Below are 20,202 nucleotides of genomic sequence, written 5' to 3' on the forward strand. Positions count from 1 at the left end.
CTTATCTTGTTTGTGTGTGTCTTAAGATCTACCCCTGCACTAAAGCCTGTCAGGCTCACAGTAAAACACCTAATAATGTTGAATGAGTTAAGGAAAATGACATGTAACTGTTGTGCTTTGTGTGTATTGTCTGTCCTGTGACCACAGTGAATCTACCACTTCGGAGTATTTCAGTGTCTCTCACTGAGTGTATGTGTCTGTGTCCAATGAGGGCTTGTTTCCAGGTGTGTCAGATGGTGACTGAGTACAGGACTCTGCCTATGACAGTTTGTGTCTGGTATCTGAGAGAATTGCATGTTTGCGTGGGTCTGTGAGTGCCAGTGCATCTGTAGTTTGTCTGGATATTTTCAGTGATAAGACTGCGTTATCTGATAGTGTGTATGTGATTGGATTTATTTTTGTGACATTGCTTATCTATGTAGTGTTCAGATCACTACATGCCTGCTCTGGAGCTGTGTGTGCACATGCGTGCACACGTGTGACATCTGTGTATATTCTTGTGACAGAATCTGGGTCCCTCATATCTGGGGCAATCTTTATGTACGTAAATGTGGGTATCTGGTGGTAGTGGTGTGCTTGCAACAGGTTTGTCAGTTTCTGGTGGGACATAGGTATTAAATGGTCCCATGGGACAGTACAAGTAAATTCGTATCACTTTGTTTCTGAGATGTTGTTTTCTAGGTGTATCTTCATGTGCATCTAGGTCTAGAAAAAGTCTGCCTAAATGTATCTGACTGTATCTTTCATGGTGGTTCTCCCTCCCTCTGTGTATGTCTGTGTGTGGGTATGTGACTTTCACACACAACTGTAGGTCAAAAAACAACTTGTAGGGATCACATACAGGTTGGCAGACTTGGGTAGCAAATACTTTCCCTCTGAGTCATCTCACCTGCAGTGCTTTTGGATTTAAGTCACATTCTAGTTCCCTAGTCTGACCGCCGATTCATGGTGGTCCTCCTGACTCAGCATACAGAGGACTTGGATTTCACATGTACCCTACATCGCCTAGCTTTCCATGTATCTTTGGAGTTGTGTGGCTGTCTTCCTGGACATGAGGCCCTTTGGTATTTACACAGACATGGCTGTTCACTTCTTCAGCCTTTCAGATCCTGCCTCTTAAACAGGACGTTGTAGTTCCCACAAGAACCAAGCCTTGTCATTATAGATTCTAGACCCCCTGACTGGGTCCAGTGCTAAGTCTAGCCAGGTTTGTGTAGAATAATGGCAATTAAAAAAAAAGTCACCCTACAGGGGCCAAACTGCCATTGATGGCCCTGCTCCCCTTCTTGTCATGGTGGAGATAAATGTTTCCTTCCCTGAATAATGGAATAATGGACCAGCTCTTCTATAAGGGCCTGGTTACAGTTTTGAGGCAAAGGATGCCTAAGCTTGGGTGAGAAACACCCTTGCATCATAGTACCCTGCCTAGCTCCAGGTTCTGGTTGGGTTTTTTTGTTGTTGTTGTTGGGGTTTTTTGTTTGTTTCCCAAGACAGGGTTTCTCTGAATAACAAGTCCTGACTGTCTCTAAACTCGCTCTGTAGACCACGCGGGTCTCGAACTCATAAAGATCCGCCTGCTTCTGCCTCTCGAGTGTTGGAATTAAAGGTATGCGCCACAACCGCCAGGTCAGGCTTTGATTCTTAAAAGCTGGTTTGGCGTTGTCTCCTCACCAATCCAAGGCTGCAAAAGCGACGGCGGCAGCAAACCTGCATCCTAGGAAAGGAGGCTGCGCTTTCTTTTCTAAGTGTCTACACACACCCCACCACACTAACAACCAAAACAAACGGGGTTGTCGCAAAGGGATTCCCAAAACCTGTTCGTGAGTGCGTGTGCACGAGCGCGTGTGTCTGTGTGTCTGTGCGCGCGCGCCCCGCCCCCACATTTGCATGCAGGCCCCGCCTCCGCGGAAGAACTTGGCATGTATTTGCATAAGGGACACTTGAAACGTTGATGGTGGCATGCAAATAAGGACTGGCTCCGATTGGCCGGGGTACAGCAGGTGCCGTGTCCGGATTGATCAAAGCCAGGTGGGCGGGGCTGTCGCGCAGGGCGACTCTCCGGGAGGCGCGTGCCCCGGCTCAGTAGCGTTGGGGCTGGCGCGCGCGACGAATCTTAACGCTGCGCCGTCTGCGGGCGCTTCCGGGCCACCAGATTCCCTACCTTCCACCCTGGCGCCCCCCAGCCCTGGCTCTCCAGCCGCTCTGCCCCGGGCATCCACGCCCTGCGGGCTCAGCGGATTCAGCGGGCTCAATCTACGCAGCTCCTCCTCCATGTTGACCAAGCCTCTGCAGGGGCTTCCTTCGCCCCCTGTAACCCCCACGCAGCCTCCAGGTGAGCGCAATCTCCCCTGTCACAAGCAGGTTGGGAGGACTGGAATGATGGGTGTCGGTGTGGGGGCGAGAGTCACGGCTGGGATCAGAGTACACCGCCACCCTGATTTCCTCGCCTCCGCTTGCGTAGGTGGCAAGAATCGGGCAGCTTTCGAGGCCGAATACCGACTTGGCCCCCTCCTGGGTAAGGGAGGCTTTGGCACCGTCTTCGCGGGACACCGCGTCACGGATAGACGTCAGGTATCCCCTAGAGGGGTTCTGGGAGGGTCAGGTGTTTTGGCGAAGGGTGGTGGTGGGGGAACGGAGATGCCACTTGTTCCAGTGGGGAGCTTGCAAATGTGTAGTAGAATCATAAGGAGCAGGGTTGCTGTCTGAGTCTATGTGTGTGAATGTGTGAGTGCGCACGTGTGTCTGCAGTCCAGGTGGGTATGGAGGTGGGCTGGAATTCTGGAAGACCGGGTATTTATACTGGGAAGGGGGCAGATCTTCAGGACCGGACCCCAAGATCCATGCATGGTATTTGCGTGCGTGCGTTCATGCGTGTGTGTTTGTGTGTGTGTGTGTGCGCGCGCGTGTGTACGTGTTGGGGGGGAAGTGGGGATTTTTTTGAGTAGGTGTTAAGAGTGGAGTCGTGAAAACAAGAATCCAGATACATAGTTGTTGTGTCCTGGAGATGGGTAGAATTATGGAGGAGGGCTTGCGATGTCAAAAAACTTAGAATTTGAATGTGGGGATATGGGTCAATGGTGGGTTGTTTGTCCATCATTCACAAACACTGAGTTCAACACCAGCGTCAGAGGGTGGGGGATGTAGGGAGACAGTGGGAAAAAGAAAACAAAAGAAAAAATATAGCTCCATTCTGGATTTCAGGGGGTCTTGATGCTTTCCCGACAAGAGCTCAGGAGTAAAGATGCTAGCTGGATGGAGTTAACACGATTCTGGGGCCTTCAGAGTGCTGGATAGGCATCCAAGCTCCAGTGGGTGTGATACGTATGGGAACTAGAAATACTAGAGTGGAGAGACTGGAATTGGGCAGAGGGTCTAGACTGAGAAGAGTCTGGGATCACCGGCTGGCCCCCTTATCTCAGTATTTTTTCTAGGTGGCCATCAAAGTAATCTCCCGGAACCGTGTGCTAGGCTGGTCCACCGTGGTGAGTGTCTTTGGTGTACGTCATGACCCGTGGACTCCATCACCGAACTCACCCCCTGATTTTTTCTAGGGGATGTATTATTCCCTGGGCCCTGAAACCGTGAGAACCTCACCAACCTGTGTTTACTGCCTTTATGTGATAGTTCTGATTTCACCTCAATTTGCCCAGAGCTCTGGATTCTCCTCTCAAACTCTCCTTTTGCATCTTTCTTCCAAACACTGCTTCTGGGGCTGTTCACAAGACATGCTGGTGGGGAAGGAGGGGCCTAGGTCACTGGTTGTCATGGTAATGCTGGCTGCTGCCTCTGCCACCCGGAGAAAGCTAACGGACATCAGGGCGGGTCTGGGCAAATTGTAGGTGAGAGCTCCCCCTGGCGGGCATTTCAGACAGTCTATGCCGGCTCTGGGCCGGAGAAGGGAGGGAGGGCGAGCCTGCGCAGTAGCCGAAGAATTTGCGTCTCCCTGAGAAAAACCTGTCTGTGACTGTGCAAGTTAGTGGGTCTCTAATGGACCTCACCTGAGGCAACAAGACCCTTGGCACTGTCTGTATAGGTGTAGGGGGTGGTGTTATTGAGTTGTGCTAGTTGAACTGACAAAACGTCGCGTTCATTGAGTGTTTGCTCTGTGCCAGGTCCTTAGCAGTTAATCACTGTAAACTGTTTTTAACAAATGAAAGCCAGGATTGGTGGTGCATATCTGTAATCCCAACATTCAAGAGGCTGTGACACTAGGATTTCTGAGGATTTTCTTTTCTTTTTCTTACTTTCTTTCTTTTTTTTTTAATTTATTTTCGAGACAGGGTTTCTCTGTAGTTTGTGGTGCCTGTCCTGGAACTAGCTCTTGTAGAGCAAGTTGGCCTCGAACTCACAGAGATACACCTGCCTCTACCTCCCGAGTGCTGGGATTAAAGGCGTGCGGCACCACCACCCGGCGATTTCCGTGAATTTGAGGCCAGTTTGGGCTACATGGCAAGATCCTGTCTCAAAAATGAGACAAAATTTAAAAGCCAGAGAACATCTATGCAGTGACATAATTATAGGCACTTTGCAAAGTACGACATTTATTCGAATTCAGTAGGTACTAGATCTCTTCTTCTAACTGCTCTGTCCATCTCGCGTATTGAGTCCTTCAACACTTATACAATAATAGTAGTTAATTACTTTTCATTGCTAGCCTCTTTCCTGTAAAGTACTTCCATTTAGAAACATTCATAGAGTTATCTAGTGTGCAGAAAAACTGCCCTGATCTGGATGTTGGCTAATAAGACAGGTAAATAGATCCCATGATAGTTCTTATGCAGAGGGACTTTTAAATTTTAAATTTGAAGGCCAGGCATGGTGGTGCACACTTTAATCCCAGCACTCTGGAGGTAAAAGCAGGTGGATCTCTTTGAGTTCCAGGCCAGCTTGGTCTATGTAGAGATCCTGTCTCAAACCCCATTCCCCCCCCCAAAGAAAACACTTTAACTTATTCAAATATTTACTGAGCTGCTACATGCCAGATGTATATGGCTTCTGCTCATTTCACTCTGATGGATTTGAGCCTTTGAAAGGGTACTGAGAGGTCTGGCTTGCCAAAGGTCAAAAACCAGTGCTCTGAAAATAAACTGCTATATTGACAGTAGAGCTCAGACTTACCATCTACCTTCTTTTTTTTTCTTTTCACTTCCCACCCCAGTCAGACTCAGTGACTTGCCCACTTGAGGTAGCACTGCTGTGGAAGGTGGGTGAAGGCAACGGGCATCCAGGTGTGATACGCCTGCTTGACTGGTTTGAGACCCCAGAGGGCTTCATGCTGGTCCTTGAACGGCCTATGCCTGCCCAGGATCTTTTTGACTACATCACAGAGAAGGGCCCGCTGGGTGAAAGCCGTAGCCGCAGCTTCTTTACCCAAGTAGTGGCAGCTGTCCAGCACTGCCATGCTCGCGGAGTTGTCCACCGTGATATCAAGGATGAGAACATCCTGATAGACCTCTGCCGGGGTTGTATTAAACTCATTGATTTTGGTTCTGGGGCCCTGCTGCATGATGAACCATACACGGACTTTGATGGTAAGGATTCTTCCCTACAATTTATGCGGGGGAGGGGGCTGTTTTTAGTCTTTAATTCTTCTGGCTTTTGAGCTTTATTATTGGATTGTCCTTGTAACCTTTGACCTAAATCGTACCCTTTAAGGTTCTTGATTCTCAAGCCCAATTACAGTTTCTTAACCTTCTGGGCTCTTATTTTTTAGTGTGGGGATCTTGTTAGTGTTGGGTTTTGCTGTTGGGTTTTTTGCTTGTTTGTTTTGCTTCTGGTAAGACAATCTTAGTGTTAACTTGGAAGTGCTCTTTTTAAGCTGTTTTGCTGCTGACAGGACTCTACTGTTAAATTTGAAGCAGTGGATACTCTCCTTTAATTTACAGTTCATACTTCTAGGGACACAGGGTTCGACAAAGGGCACCATCAGGGAAAGATCTAATTCTTGGCTTGTGTGCAGGGACAAGGGTGTATAGCCCTCCAGAGTGGATCTCTCGACATCAGTACCATGCCCTCCCAGCTACTGTCTGGTCACTGGGTGTCCTCCTCTATGACATGGTCTGTGGGGACATTCCCTTCGAGAGGGACCAGGAGATTCTGGAGGCTGAGCCCCACTTTCCTGCTCATGTCTCCCCAGGTGAGACCCTCGCTGACCCCACAGGCTTCCTTCCTCCCAGGACTGGGTACCCTTTGCTGACTGCTAATCTCCCTTGTGTTTCTTGACCTCACAGATTGCTGTGCCCTAATCCGCCGGTGCCTGGCCCCTAAACCCTGCTCCCGACCTTCACTGGAGGAGATTCTGCTGGACCCCTGGATGCAAACACCAGCTGAAGAAGCGCCCATCAATCCCTCCAAAGGAAGCACCACCCCCTTACCCTGGTCCCTGCTTCCCTAGGCCCAGCCAGGCTCTCTGGTTGGAATCCCATGGTCATGCTACAGGGATAGATGGACATCTGTTGACCTGGTTATACAGGTTGTTAAAGATCCAGTATTACTAAGGTCAGGGAATAAGGATCAGGGGTCAGAAGATAGCCAAGTCTGCCCAGTTCCTATCCCAATCCTGTGAAGGAGCTCTCCTCTCGGAACCTGTGGTCCCTTATTTGGGAGGGGGGAGTTACTTGTTTCTTGTTCTGTTAAGGATGTTTATTTGGTTGGATTCCTTCCCTTCTAGGCCCTATGATTCTTATTATGACATTGTAGTCCCTACACTGGCACCTCCTATACTACTACCACAAACTTAGACACTTAGTTTAAATGCTCTCACTCGGGCAAGGGTGCTTTCCTTAAATACCCCAGCAGCTCTTTAGCAAAAGGGCCCTTACCCTGGGATCTCAATTCAGTTGCTGCTTGCCTGCCTTAGCCCAGAAATGATTATTCTGGAGAAGGTAACACCCTATTAAGCCCTATTAATTAGTATCCCACTGCTTTTTTTAATTTTAATTTAATTTAATTTTATTTTACTTTTTGGTGAGGGGACCCTATTGTTATCCCAAGTGCTCTTATTCTGGTGAGAAGAACCTTACTTCCATAATTTGGGAAGGAATGGGAGATGGACATCATCGGACACCACCAGAGACTAGGATGGGATGGATGGTTTTGGGGGGATGGGATGGAGGAAATAAGTCTTACTGTTTGTTCTCCTGGGGTCCCCCCTCTCCAACTTTTGCTGCCTCCTCCTGAGCCAGGATTGTCCAGTGGTAAAGTGTAAATAATTATGTACTGGAGGTAGGAGAGCTGCAGCTGTGCCCTCCTGTCCCTTCTCCCCCTGCCTGGATTATTTAAAAAGCCATGTGTGGAAACCTATTTAATAAATAATGAAGTCACGAATGAATGGCCATTTATAGAGGAAAGCATTAGTGGAGCATCTACTGCCTGTTGAATTTAGATGGCTGAAGAAAAATTTCTGAAGAAAAACCAAGTCAGAGAAGGGGGCCAGTCTGACCGTTTTTGTTTTGTTTTCAGATGGGGTCTTTTTGAAGCCCAAGCTAGCCTCAAACTTGGAGTGCTGGGGTTTACTTGCACAAAAATAAATCCCAGGCTCCAACTGGAATTTTTCTAGCACTTTCTGTGTAGCTCTTAACTTGATTTAAATCTTAATTTTGTCTTTGCCTTTCATGCCCCTCCTTTGCATCTTCCTCAGCTCACCTCCCTTGGTCTCTCTAATCCTGACGTCAATTGTCCTGAACCTGCTTCTCATTTTCCTCTATTATGGTGACTAAGCCTTCCCTACTCTAGTTCAGCAATGAATTCTATGAACCTAGCGGCAGGCCTATGACTCACTTGTCCCGCCTTCTCCAAAGTCCGATTCATCCCAGTTGGCCTCCGGGCCTTAGAGGGCGGGACCTGGCTGGATGGTGGGAATAGAACTGAGTTTCTGATGCGAGGAGGGTGGTGCCATCTGAAGGTTCCAATAAAAGCGGAGATGGAAGAACCAAGGAACCAATGAAACCGCAGGACTGTTTGGGAAGGCGGTTCGGACAGTCGGGGTCAGTGAGGCGGGCAAACGGGAGGTGTGGGCCCGGTCTAGTGTCGCGAGCATGCCAATAGATGTGTAAAGGCTATGGGAGATGGGTCTCGCGTCCTTGGTCTCCAGCTGATGGAATCTGGGAAGTCCGAAACCACCATTTTAGAATCAGGCTTGGAACGGGCTAAAAACACCACCTCGCAGTCCCAGCTAATGCCCCGCCCTCCACGCCGGAGGTCCGGAAGCGGACGTGATGGATACGGAAGTAGCCTGCTGTTGCCGAGGGGACGGGACGGGCAGATGCCAACATGGCAGCGGTTGGGGTTGGCGGATCATCCGCGGCGGCCGGGCCAGGGGCCGTGTCCGCGGGCGTGCTGGAGTCTGGGTCCGCTACAGCGGGTGAGATGACCTCAGTCAGAGAGCAGTTGGCCGGGCGGAGTTCGGGGACCTTGGGGGTGGAATGATCCTTGGCTGAAGTGACAGCGGCATCTCGTGTGAACGGACCGACGTGTGTGTGTGTGTGTGTGTGTGTGTGTGTGTGTGTGTGTGTGTGTGTGTGTGTGTGTGTGTGTGTGTGTGTGTGTGTGTGTGTGTGTGTGTGTGTGTGTGTGTGTGTGTGTCTGTGTGTGTGTCTGTGTCTGTGTGTGTGTGTCTGTGTGTGTGTGTGTGTGTGTGTGTGTGTGTGTGTGTGTGTGTGTGTTGTTGAAAGAAGGGAGGAGAGAACGGACCATTGTAGGTTGCAAGGTAGGAATCGGTCGTTTTGTGGGTGTTTGTGACGGGGGCCCTGGACTTGGAAATAAAGACCGTTATGAATGTGTGGGGGAAATTTCCTTTTGAGGAGGCTAAGACCACTGAGAATGTTCGGGGGCTGTGGGCAGTTTTTAATTGCAGAAGGGAGAGACGGATTCTGGGGTAGGAGTTTTTCCTTATAGAAGGGAGAGAGACGATTCTTAGGGTGGTGGCTTCTTCCTTATAAAGGGACCTTATAAATTGTCAGGGTGGGGCACATCCTTGTATGACTAGTGGATCCATTTTGAGCATGAGGCTGTCCTTCATTACATGGAGAGTATGCTCTGGGGCTGTCCCATCCAAATGGAGATAGTTCTATTTATGTTGAGGTGGGAGGGTTCCTTCCTTATAGGTCAGGGAAAGAACATTCTGAGGGTGCCAAGTCCTATATAGCAGAGAGAGCTCATTGTCAGTGTGGGGAGAACAAAGAATTGTTCTTTGTCTGGGAGGAGGGTGTACAGCAGTAGGGAAGTATTTCCGTATGTGATTAAGGTAATCAGACTGTTGGGTAATCATTGTAAAAGATAGGAAAGTAGGACAGTCCTTAGGAGGTGGGCATTTTGAACAATTGCCCCATTCATTATATTCTGATATTTCATTTATGGGACAGTCCTGCAAGTAGAAACATCACTTCCTAGAAATCCTCAATTTGCTCATCCACAAAATGGGATGATTCAAAGTACCCTCAGAGACCAAATGCTGGGTGAGAATCCATGTGAATCCCATAGCTCAGTGATAGGCATGCTGCACACATTCAGTAAATCCGGGCGATGCTGTCTGGGAAAGAGCTGCTTCCCCGGGGAGGGAGAAGTGGGTATGTGTGTCCAGGGCCTGCCTAGGCCATTTCCTCACACCCTACCAGGGATTCCACAGTAAGAGCTGGCCAGAATGGGACTCTGTCTGATACTTGCCGGCAACAGAGGGTGTGGAAACAGGTAGGGAATCAGATTCTCAGTTGAGTCAGGAAGGGCAGGCAGAGGAAGTTCCAGTGGCTGGAAGGATTTTGATTGAGAAGAGGGGGGAGGTGGGTGGCTAAACCCTGACAGCTTCTGACCCCATCCTTCTATGTTCCTTCCACTCCCTACAGCTCACCGGCGCCTCAAGTACATATCCTTAGCTGTGCTGGTGGTCCAGAACGCCTCCCTCATCCTTAGCATTCGATATGCTCGCACACTGCCTGGGGACCGCTTCTTTGCCACCACCGCTGTAGTCATGGCTGAAGTACTCAAAGGTGTCACCTGTCTCCTGCTGCTCTTCGCACAGAAGAGGGGTATGAGTCAGGGAAGGGGCTGGGTGGTTGATCTGACTCCCTGTGTGTAAGCACGCCGGGGAGGCTTGTTTTCTGGGAGAATCTTTCTGAAAGTGCTTTCGGAGTATGTAAGTGCCATCTAAGCTTCCTTGCCACTCCAGCTGTGCCAAGTTGTCTCGGCACTTGTATGTCCCTTAAACCTGGGAACTGCAGTAGTGACATAGTCTGCCCAATAGGCAACAGAACACTCAACAGTGATTCAAAGATTTAACTTTATCCCGTGGAAGCCAAGTGTACTGGCACATGCCTCTAGTAACAGCATTTGGAAGGTGGAGGCAGGACGATGAGGAGCTCAAGATAACATAGGAAGTTCAAGGCTAGCCTGGGCTACACATGCTTTTGTCTAAAAGAGAGAGAGAGAGAGAGAGAGAGAGAGAGAGAGAGAGAGAGAGAGAGAGAGAGAGAGAGAGAAAGGGAAAAGAATATGGAGAATTCCACTACACACACACACACACACACACATACACACACAGTCAGAAAGAATAATAAAATAGTAAAGCTATCTTTCCACACATTATCCAGGCTCACAACTCTCAACTCTTGACCACCCTGTCAGAAAGCTAGCTGCTCACTGCTGAGCTACATATCTTTTACACATCTGCACTTGTAACCGCAGCTGGTCAGCATACTAAGGCACAGCATCAGTTAATTTCATGAATTCAAGGCTAGCTGCAAAACAAGAAAACAAGCAATAAGTGGAATTATAATACCTAGAGTTGGTGTAGTTTAGTTGTTAGAGTGCTTGCCTAGCATATATAAAGCTCTGGATTTGATCTCCAGCACCACAAAAAAACAGTTATGATAAATGCCTATAATCTAAGGCAGAAGGATCAGAAGTTCAAGGTCATCTTTGACTATGTAGTGAATGTTCAGGGATAGCTTGAGCTATCTGAAATTCTATCTAAAACAAGGAAACATAATAAAAATCATACATGATGAAATAACAATAAAGCTAGGGACGGTGGTTCATACCTGTCATCTGAGGCAGGAGGATCATAAATTCCACGTCTTCCTAGGCTGAAGCAAGATCCTGTCTCAAAGCTGGGCCGTGGTGGTGCCCGCCTTCAAGCCCAACACTTGGGAGGCAGAGGCAGGTGGACCTCTGTGAGTTCGAGGCCAGCCTGGACTATAAGAGCTAGTTCCAGGACAGGCGCCAAAGCTACAGAGAAACCCTGTCTTGAAAAACAAAACAAACAAAACAGGGGGCTGGAGAGATGGCTCAGAGGTTAAGAGCACTGGCTGCTCTTCCAGAGGTCCTGAGTTCAATTCCCAGCAACCACATGGTGGCTCACAACCATCTGTACTGAGATCTGGCGCCCTCCTCTGGCATGCGGGCATACATCGAGGCAGAATGTTGTATACATAATAAATAAATAAATCTTTAAAAAAACAAACAAAAACAAAAATGCAAATAAAAGGTGTTTAACAGGAAACATGATCCTGCCTCAAAACAAAACAAACAAACAAACAAAACTCCCAAACCACCAATGAATAAAAAAGCAAAACCAGGCCTGATGGTGCAGGTCTGTAATCTTAGCTGCTTGAGAAGCTGAGGCAGGGAAATCATAAGTTCAATACTATCCTGATCAACTTTGTAAGACCCAGTCTCAAAACATAGGACTGGCAAGATAGCTTAGCAGGTAAGGTAAAAGCTCTTGCCATGCAATCCTGACAGCCTGAACTCTATTCCCAGGACCCATGATGGAAGGAGAGAACTGACTTTAGCCTCTAAGGTGTCCTTGGACCTCCACACCATGGACTGTGCATGCCCACACTCAAACGCATGCATCACACATAATACAGATAAAAGGACTAAAAATGTAGCCCAGCTGTAGAACACTTGCCTAATTTATTTAGGGCTGTAGGTTCATCCCCAGTAACACACACATACACACGCACATGTGCATGCAAAAACCAAAACAATAGGGGCAGAGAAGATGGCTTCATGGGTAAAATGCTGGGCGGTGGTGGTGCACCCCTTTAATCCCAGCACTCGGGAGACAGAGGCAGGTGGATCTCTGTGGGTTCAAAACCAGCCTGGTCTACAAGAGCTAGTTCTAAGACAGCTAGGACTGTTACACAGAGAAACCCTGTCTTGAAAACAAACAAGCAAAAAATAATAAGGTGGAAAGTGATAGAGGAAGACACCCAATATCAGTCTCTGTCGTCCATGTGTCCATGTGTGGATGAGGGCACCAGTCCGTCCACATTCCCACACACAAATTAGAAACCCAAAAGATTAAGTGGTTCATAAGTGTTCAAAGTTATAATGCCTTCTTTCTTTTCTTACTTTTTTTTCAAGACAGGGTTTCTCTGTATCAGCCCTGAGTGACTTGGGACTCACTCTGTAGACCAGGCTGGCCTTGAACTCAGAGATCTGCCTGACTCTGAGTGCTGGGATTAAAGGCGTGCTCCACAACCACCTGGCAACAATAGCTTTTATCCACAGTTTTATTGTTATTATTATTAATTTGGGAGGTGGGCACCCATGTGCTATGCATGCAAGTGGAAGTCAGTAGACAACTTAAAAGAACTGAATTTCTCGTTACATCATATGGGTCTTGGGAATTCATGTCAGGCTTGGCAGCAAGTACCCTTACCCTCATGCGCCATCTTGCTGGCCCTATTTTGATTTTTTGATATCATCTCAGATAGCCCAGGCTGCTTTCTAACACTGTAGCTGAGCTTGGATTTGAACTCATGATCCTCTTGCCTCTACCTCCCAAATATGATTTTAGGTATGCACCACCATGATGATCCACAAATTTAATTTGCTCGCCTGTCTGGCTCTCCCTCTCTTTCCCCTTTTGAGACAAGATCTCACTGCACCAACTAGACCCATCTTAAACTCCAGCTGGTGGGCTAAAGTGTCCCTCCTCCCTCCGCCTCTCTGGTAGCTTGGGTTGCAGATACAGGCACTTCATCACTCTCTGCTCACTTTGCTTTTCCTTGAATTAGTTGGTGATAACCTTGCCCCCAGTGTTGAACACTCGCTCAGCATGTGCTAAAGCCTTCGGTTCCATCCCCATCACTACAAAAGGAACATCACTGTGTGCTTGTAATCCTGGCACTTGAGCAAGAGGCTTTCCTCAGCTACATAGTAAGACTTTGAAATCGGAAAAACCAAAATAACCAGCAACCTAAACCTGACCTGATGTGGAGTTCTGACATAGGTGGTAGACCTATGTTTGAGTTTTTCCACTTTGTGTGTATATCTACAGAATTCTCCGCAGAAATATGGATGTGCTTTTTTATGATATGCAGTTATAGCTATGCAGGATTTGTGATGTGTTTTGTGGTACGCATATTACCTTCTTAACACCTGGAAAATACGAAGTCAAAAATCCATTAATTACTACTGAAATAAGTGCTCTGATGGGCAGGGGGAGAATTTTATGGATCAGCATCAGACAGGCATTCCTAAGCTGACCCTGTGCAGTGTGGTTGTGGAGATCTTCTAGGGATAACTGACTTCAGGTAAAACCTAAAAGATGAATTCATCCTTGGTTCCATAGCAAGTTCAAGGCCAGTTTGGGTTCTGTGAACTCTGTCTAAATGAAATAATAATAGTAAAATGTAGGGCTGGGTATATAACTCAATTGGTAAATGTGCTTAACACACTTGAGAGTCTTAGGTTTAATCTCAAAGACCAAAACTAAAAATGTGATGAGTTTTGCCAGGCAGTGGTGGCGCACACCTTCAATCCCAGCACCCGGGAGGTAGAGGCAGGCAGATCTCTGTGAGTTCAAGGTCAGCCTGGTCTACAGAGCTAGTTCAGGACAGGCTCCAAAGCTACAGAGAAACCCTGTCTCAAAAAAATGTGGTGAGCTTTACATAGACCTTATTACATAGGAAATGATACTCGGTTAATTGTAGAAGTTCTCAACCAGACTTCTGTTTAATGGTCAAGAACTGGCATGGTGGCGAACGCCTTTAATCACAGCACTTGGGAGACAGGCAAGGTGGATCTGTGAGTTCAAGACCAGTCTTGGCTACAAAGTGAGACCATGTCTCAAAAAAACAAAAAACAAAAAAGGATTACATTCAACTGGTACATGTTGGTGCTTACTCAAGAAGCTAGGGCAGAAGGATGGAGGAGAATTTGAGGCCAGCCCAGGCTCCATAGAGAGACTCTGTTTTGAGAAGAAAGGAAAAAGGGCTGCATTCATTCATACGGCAGGGGCAGCTTAATGTGTCTAGGGCTGAGAAAAAGGATTTGTTTGATGGGAAATGTATTCTGTCCTCAAGTGGCTCATGGACCATTAAGGAACTAGGGTGTTTAAAAGCCTTGGGTTGGATGTGTAGCTCAGTGGTGTGTGAGGCCCTGGACGAATCACAAAACAAACAAATCTAAAACCTCCCTTCTGATAGTTGTATACCCCTGCCCAGGAACCAGGAAGCTCTATGTCACATGCTTCTAGTTACTGGTAATTATTTCATTGTACAGACATATCAAGTGCTTGCCCTGAATGGGTTCATGCCAGGGAAGTAGCTCTCAGGTGGGTAGACTATGGTTGATAGCAGGCATAGTGGGATAGGTAATAGTTTTGTGACCGTTAGTATTTTTTTCTTACAGTGTTGGGGTAAAACCTGGGGACACACACACTGAGTGCCCAACCCCTGAACTATATCACCATTCCCCTTTGCAGCCATTAAGTTCTGTATCAGAAAGGCTTTTTGTTTAAAAGACATAATCTCATTATGTAGTCCTTGCTGGTCTGGCACTGGCCTCAAACTAACCAGATCCACCTGCCTCCATCTCCCAGGGGTGGGGATAAAAGGTGTGTGCCACCAGGTCAAACTCAGAAAAAGTTCTTATTGGCATTGATGTGCTACTGTAGAAGAAACTGAGCTGCTAGGAGGGGGAGAGTAGTTCGGCGGTGAGGGAAGGCAGGACTGGGAGGTGAGCAAAGGGGCCAAGCCTGGTCCCAATCCTCAGCAGACCTTCTTCCCACATAGGTAATGTGAAGCACCTGGTTCTCTTCCTCCATGAGGCTGTCCTGGTGCAGTATGTGGACACACTCAAGCTTGCTGTGCCGTCTCTCATCTATACCTTGCAGAATAACCTCCAGTATGTTGCCATCTCCAACCTGCCAGCTGCCACTTTCCAGGTGAGCCCCCAGCCCAGCATAAGCTCCTGGGGAAGTGGGAGAGGGAGACGGAGGGAGGTGGTCTGTAAGGAGCAGGAACTATGTCACCTTCTTTGAACTCCCTCCACTATGGCTTCCATATGTGTCAAAATTGGGAATAAGGGGGATGCTGGGAAAACTGAAAATATACCTAAGACCAGACATGGTGGCATATACCTGCAAACCCAGCACTCAGGAAGTTGAAGCAGGAGGATTTGGGGTTTGAGGACTACAAAAAGAAACTATTTCTTGGACTGGAGAGATGGCTTAGAGGTTAAGAGCACTAGCTGCTCTTCCAGAGGTCCTGAGTTCAATTCCCAGCACCCACATGGTGACTCACAATGAGATCTGGTGCCCTCTTATGCCATGCAGATAGAGCAAGGTATACATAATGAATAAATATTTCAAAAAAGAAACTATTTTAGGGGACTTAAGAGATGGGGCTCAGGGGGCTGGAGAGATGGCTCAGTTGTTAAGAGCACTGGCTGTTCTTCCAAAGGTCCTGAGTTCAATTCCCGGCAACCACATCGTGGCTCACAACCATCAGTAGTGAGGTCTGGTGCCCTCTCTGGCCTGTAGACATACACACAGACAGAATATTGTATACATAATAAATAAATAAAAAAAAGAAATGGGGCTCAACAGTTAAGAGTACTGACTACTCTTCTACAGGACCCAGGTTTGAGTCCTAGCACCCACATAGCACCCACAACCATTTGTAGCTCCATTTTCAGAGGATTTGATGCCCTCTTCACCTCCAAAAGCACTAGCTATGTTTGTGGTGCACAGATATTCATGCAGGCAAAACACCTGCACGCATCAAATATTTCTTAAAGGCAGAAACCCTATCCAAAGAAAAATACCCGGAAAGAGTCTTTGAATGCTTATTGGTAAATCTGTAGCATCTATGGTTAGTCTTGTTTTCAGAAGGTTGATTAAAGAACCTAGATATAGCAAGGTTGCCTGGGTTCAAATCCCAGCGCTGCTGCTTTCTAACTCTGTGATTTGGGGAGTCAGTCACTTACCTTTCTCTACCTTTATTTGCCCATCCTTATTTTAATTTCATTTCATTTTCTTTAGACAGGGTCTCATGTAGCCCAGGCTGACTGTCAACTTGTTATGTAACATGACATGCTGTGATCCTCCTGCTTTGACCCCTCAAGTGTTAGGATTATAGGTGTGTGTGTCACCATGCCCTGTTTATGATAAGTGCTAGGGACCGTACCTAGCACTTTGTGCCTGCTAAGCAAAACTACCAGCTAAGTTATATCTTCAGCTTTTATTTTGTTTGGTTTTTGAGACAGGATCAGTCTGGCCTTGAACTCATTATTCTTACTCCAACTTCTAAGTGTTGTGATTGCAGTCATGAGTGACCATTGCCTAGCTTTCTCATCATTAAATTGTAGATTCTAGTGGTGTTCAGTTCCAGGGTACTTGTGAAGATTAGATGCACTATTTCTGATATAGTGCCCAGGCCATGCTGGACACAGTAATCTAAAATATTTTCTGGGTTTGTTGTGGTTGAAGACGACCCTCTTCATCGCCTGCTTGGAGGTGTTTTACATACATCAGTCTTACTTTATAGAGATGATGCCAGGCCTGAGAAAGGACAAGTGATTTGTCCCTATCACATAGCTAGGAAAATAGTATTGGGTTGTAGATTTACGTGTGACTCGGGACACTTAGGCACAGCTACCTTTTTGTAACTCACTGAGAGGTTCTTTTTCTTTTTTGTTTGCCTGTTTTTCTTTTTTTCTATTTTTTTTTAGTCTAGAATTCCTTTTTCAAGCCCTCTCAGATTTTACGTGGGGTTAGTTGAACACGGAGTGCCAATTGTTGTAAAGGGAGAGAGCCCGCTTGTTTTTCCCAGCTGCCTGGCTAGCTTACACCCAAAATAACCACACAGAAACTGTATTAATTAAGTTACTGCTTGGCCCATTAGTTCTAGCCTCTTATTGGCTAACTCTCACATCTTGATTTAACCATGAGGTTGTGGCCTACCAGCAAAGGTCCAGTATGTATCTCCTGCGGCAGATCCATGGAGTCTCCTCTGTTTGCTTTTCAAGACAGGGATTCTCTCAGCTCTGGCTGTTCTGGAACTCACTCTGTAGATCAGGCTGGCCTTGAACTCACAGAGATCTGCCTTTCTCTGCCTCCTGAGTGCCTCCTGAGTGATCAAAGGCCTGAGCCACCACCCTGGCTCTGTAGTCACGCCTTAAATGCTGGGATTGAAGGCGTGCACCACCACCACTGCGTGGCCTGGAGGTTCTTTTTTTTTCTTTTTTTGAGACCATTTCTAGCCTAGACTGGCCTCTGACTCTACATAACCAAGAATGACTTTGAATTTCTGATCCTCCTGCCTCCATTTTTCAAGTGCTGGGATTATAGGCGTATGCCAGTGCATGTGGTGCTGGGGATGGAAGCCAGCAGTCTGTCTGCCAGGCAAGCTCGTTACCTATTGACTGCATCCCTAGCCGTCTGGGAGGGGCTTTGGGAACTAGTTAGCCACAAATTAGTCAGTAGTCAGTGGTTGGTTAATTTTATTGTCATGTACCCCACCCCTCCTTTTCATTATGCCTGAAGAGCCACAGTGGGTACTGTCCCCTGCCCCTTGCACTTCCTGGGAGTTGGGGCCAGCCCTCAGTGCCTTTCATATGCAACTTGCAGGTGACATATCAGCTGAAGATTTTGACTACAGCACTGTTCTCCGTGCTCATGTTGAACCGCAGCCTCTCACGCCTGCAGTGGGCCTCCCTGGTACTGCTATTCACTGGTGTTGCGATTGTCCAGGCACAGCAAGCTGGTAGCGGTGGCCCTCGGCCACTGGATCAGAATCCTGGGGCAGGACTAGCAGCTGTCGTGGCCTCCTGCCTCTCCTCAGGCTTCGCAGGGGTCTACTTTGAGAAGATCCTCAAAGGCAGCTCAGGTTCTGTGTGGCTGCGTAACCTCCAGCTAGGCCTTTTTGGCACAGCACTGGGCCTGGTGGGGCTCTGGTGGGCTGAGGGCACTGCTGTAGCCCATCAAGGCTTCTTCTTTGGGTACACACCTGCTGTCTGGGGTGTGGTACTAAACCAAGCCTTTGGTGGGCTCCTGGTGGCTGTCGTTGTCAAGTATGCTGATAACATCCTCAAAGGCTTTGCCACCTCCCTGTCCATTGTACTGTCCACTGTTGCCTCCATTCGCCTCTTTGGCTTCCACCTGGACCCTTTATTTGCCCTGGGCGCTGGGCTGGTCATTGGTGCCGTCTACCTCTACAGCCTCCCCCGAGGTGCAGTCAAAGCCATAGCCTCCACTTCTGCCTCTGCCTCCGGGCCCTGCATTCACCAGCAGCCTCCTGGGCAGCCACCGCCACCGCAGCTGTCTTCTCGAGGAGACCTCATCACGGAGCCCTTTCTGCCAAAGTCAGTGCTGGTGAAGTGAGAGCTGGTAGTGGTTGGGGGAGCCAGGGTAGGGGGTTGGGTGGAGGGGGTTGGGCTGCTGCAGGTCCAAAGTTGTTGCCAGGGCCTGACTTTCGTGGGGTTGGAGGGTTTTTTTCTCCCATACTTCTAGAGGGATATGGAACTAGGGATATGAGCCTTCCTGGTAGATGGATCCCCCTTTCCTGAAGGAGCTTTATTGAGCAGCTTCCTCTGACCAAGGCTAACCTCTTTGGGAACAGGGTTGGGGCACTGCTATTCCAGGCTTTCCCCCACGACCCTCTGCTGGAGATGTCCTGTCTCTCATGCCTGGGACAGTTCATTCCAGCCATCCTGCAGACTGGACAAAAGCCCTGCAGCTCTTCAGTAACGACTAATGACTACCCGTGGGGTTCCATTTCCTATTGTGTGAGGCCTTCTCTCCTGCACCATCACCCTGGATCATGTCAACAGCTTGGTCTCTGATGAGGCTTTTGGGCAGTTTCCCTGGTACAGAGACCCTTGAAGATCGGCCTGTTGTAAGTGCCTGGAGTGAGGAGAGAGGCACAAGCTGAGAATTTTGCATCAGCTCATGTTGGGGAGGGTGCAATAAGCACCATTCGCTGTTCAGTAGTTTGGGCATTTGTGATAATCAGATTAATAATGATCCAGAGTGTTGGGGAAATGGGGAGGGGAAATCCTGATGTGGCTGAATCTTACGTAATTGAAGAGACAGATGAAGGATTGATTATCTTCTGAAACATCCAAAGGAAAAATAAAGCTACCAGTCCCACTCTTCAGCCCCATTGGCTGTTTAAAACACCCTTACTTCATGGCGGGTGTCAGAATTGATGAATCATGGAACCTGCACCCCCGCACTCCCCAGCTTATTAACTCCTTAACTGTATCCCAGATGTGTGTGCCTGTGTGTGTGTGAGTGAATGTACGCGCGCGTGTGTGCATAAATACACGCATGGAAGGTGCCTGGGCTGTCTTTGCTATTGTAAATAGGGCCATTGGATCTTTATTTTTGATTAATTTGTTCTGATTTTTGGGAGGGTGTTGTTTTCTAAGGAACTGTAATGAACATGTCAGGATACCCAATGCCAAATAAAGATGTTGTATTTATTTAGCGCATGTGTAGCTCTCTGACCCAGGGCCTGCTTTTTCCACATAAGCACTGATATTAACCCCAGGATTACTAGTTTACTACTACCACCTTCGCTTGCTCGGGGAACCCTCTTGCCAGCCCACCCCAGCTTTCTGTGTTTCTCTTTCCTTCCCATGTTCACCACAGGTTGCTCACCAAGGTGAAGGGCTCGTAGCTGCTGGAATTGAAGATGCTGGCCTGCCTTCGTTCTCCCTTCTTGCCCTGGCCCAGCTGGGACTAAACTCTTATCAGTATTAGGGGTAGGGTGAGGTAGACATGGGAACTCCCTGTCCCCACCAACCCTGCCCCACATAGGGCTGACATGACTAACCTGTTAATGGGCCCGCCTCAACTCCCGCTACTTTGCAGTATTTCTTAGGTGAGTTTCTGCAAATAAAATGTGTTTTGCATCTTGTCAGCTTGGGTCGGGAAGCCTGGAAAGGAAGGAAGCACTCAAGCCTCCTGAG

The 20,202-nt window shown here is 47.9% G+C and overlaps 2 protein-coding genes across 5 annotated transcripts; both read left to right on the top strand.

The window, feature by feature from the left end:
* Positions 1 to 1,889: 1,889 nt before the first annotated feature.
* Positions 1,890 to 7,326, top strand: Pim2 (Pim-2 proto-oncogene, serine/threonine kinase). The gene is made up of 6 exons (XM_075956600.1): positions 1,890 to 2,332; positions 2,462 to 2,571; positions 3,432 to 3,482; positions 5,159 to 5,531; positions 5,960 to 6,136; positions 6,231 to 7,326. Exons 1-6 carry the CDS (start codon positions 1,960 to 1,962, stop codon positions 6,392 to 6,394), a joined length of 1,248 nt encoding a protein of 415 aa, XP_075812715.1. The 5' UTR covers positions 1,890 to 1,959; the 3' UTR covers positions 6,395 to 7,326.
* An 833-nt stretch (positions 7,327 to 8,159) lies between these two features.
* Positions 8,160 to 20,154, top strand: Slc35a2 (solute carrier family 35 member A2). Of its 4 annotated transcripts, XR_012908898.1 has the most exons (6): positions 8,170 to 8,362; positions 9,840 to 10,022; positions 15,021 to 15,172; positions 17,858 to 18,591; positions 18,849 to 19,124; positions 19,883 to 20,154. XR_012908898.1 is itself a non-coding variant. In XM_075956599.1 (5 exons), the coding sequence occupies exons 1-5, from the start codon at positions 8,272 to 8,274 to the stop codon at positions 19,991 to 19,993; spliced, it is 681 nt and encodes a 226-aa protein (XP_075812714.1). In that variant the 5' UTR covers positions 8,160 to 8,271; the 3' UTR covers positions 19,994 to 20,113. The 4 variants fall into 4 exon arrangements, 3 of the variants coding, with proteins under 3 accessions (XP_075812714.1, XP_075812713.1, XP_075812712.1); XM_075956599.1 differs by lacking the exon at positions 18,849 to 19,124 and having other exon boundaries at positions 8,160 to 8,362; positions 18,448 to 18,591; positions 19,883 to 20,113; XM_075956598.1 differs by lacking the exon at positions 18,849 to 19,124 and having other exon boundaries at positions 19,883 to 20,152.
* Positions 20,155 to 20,202: the final 48 nt, after the last annotated feature.

Source organism: Microtus pennsylvanicus, chromosome X (genome assembly GCF_037038515.1).
Source record: "Microtus pennsylvanicus isolate mMicPen1 chromosome X, mMicPen1.hap1, whole genome shotgun sequence".
Lineage (NCBI taxonomy): Eukaryota > Metazoa > Chordata > Mammalia > Rodentia > Cricetidae > Microtus > Microtus pennsylvanicus.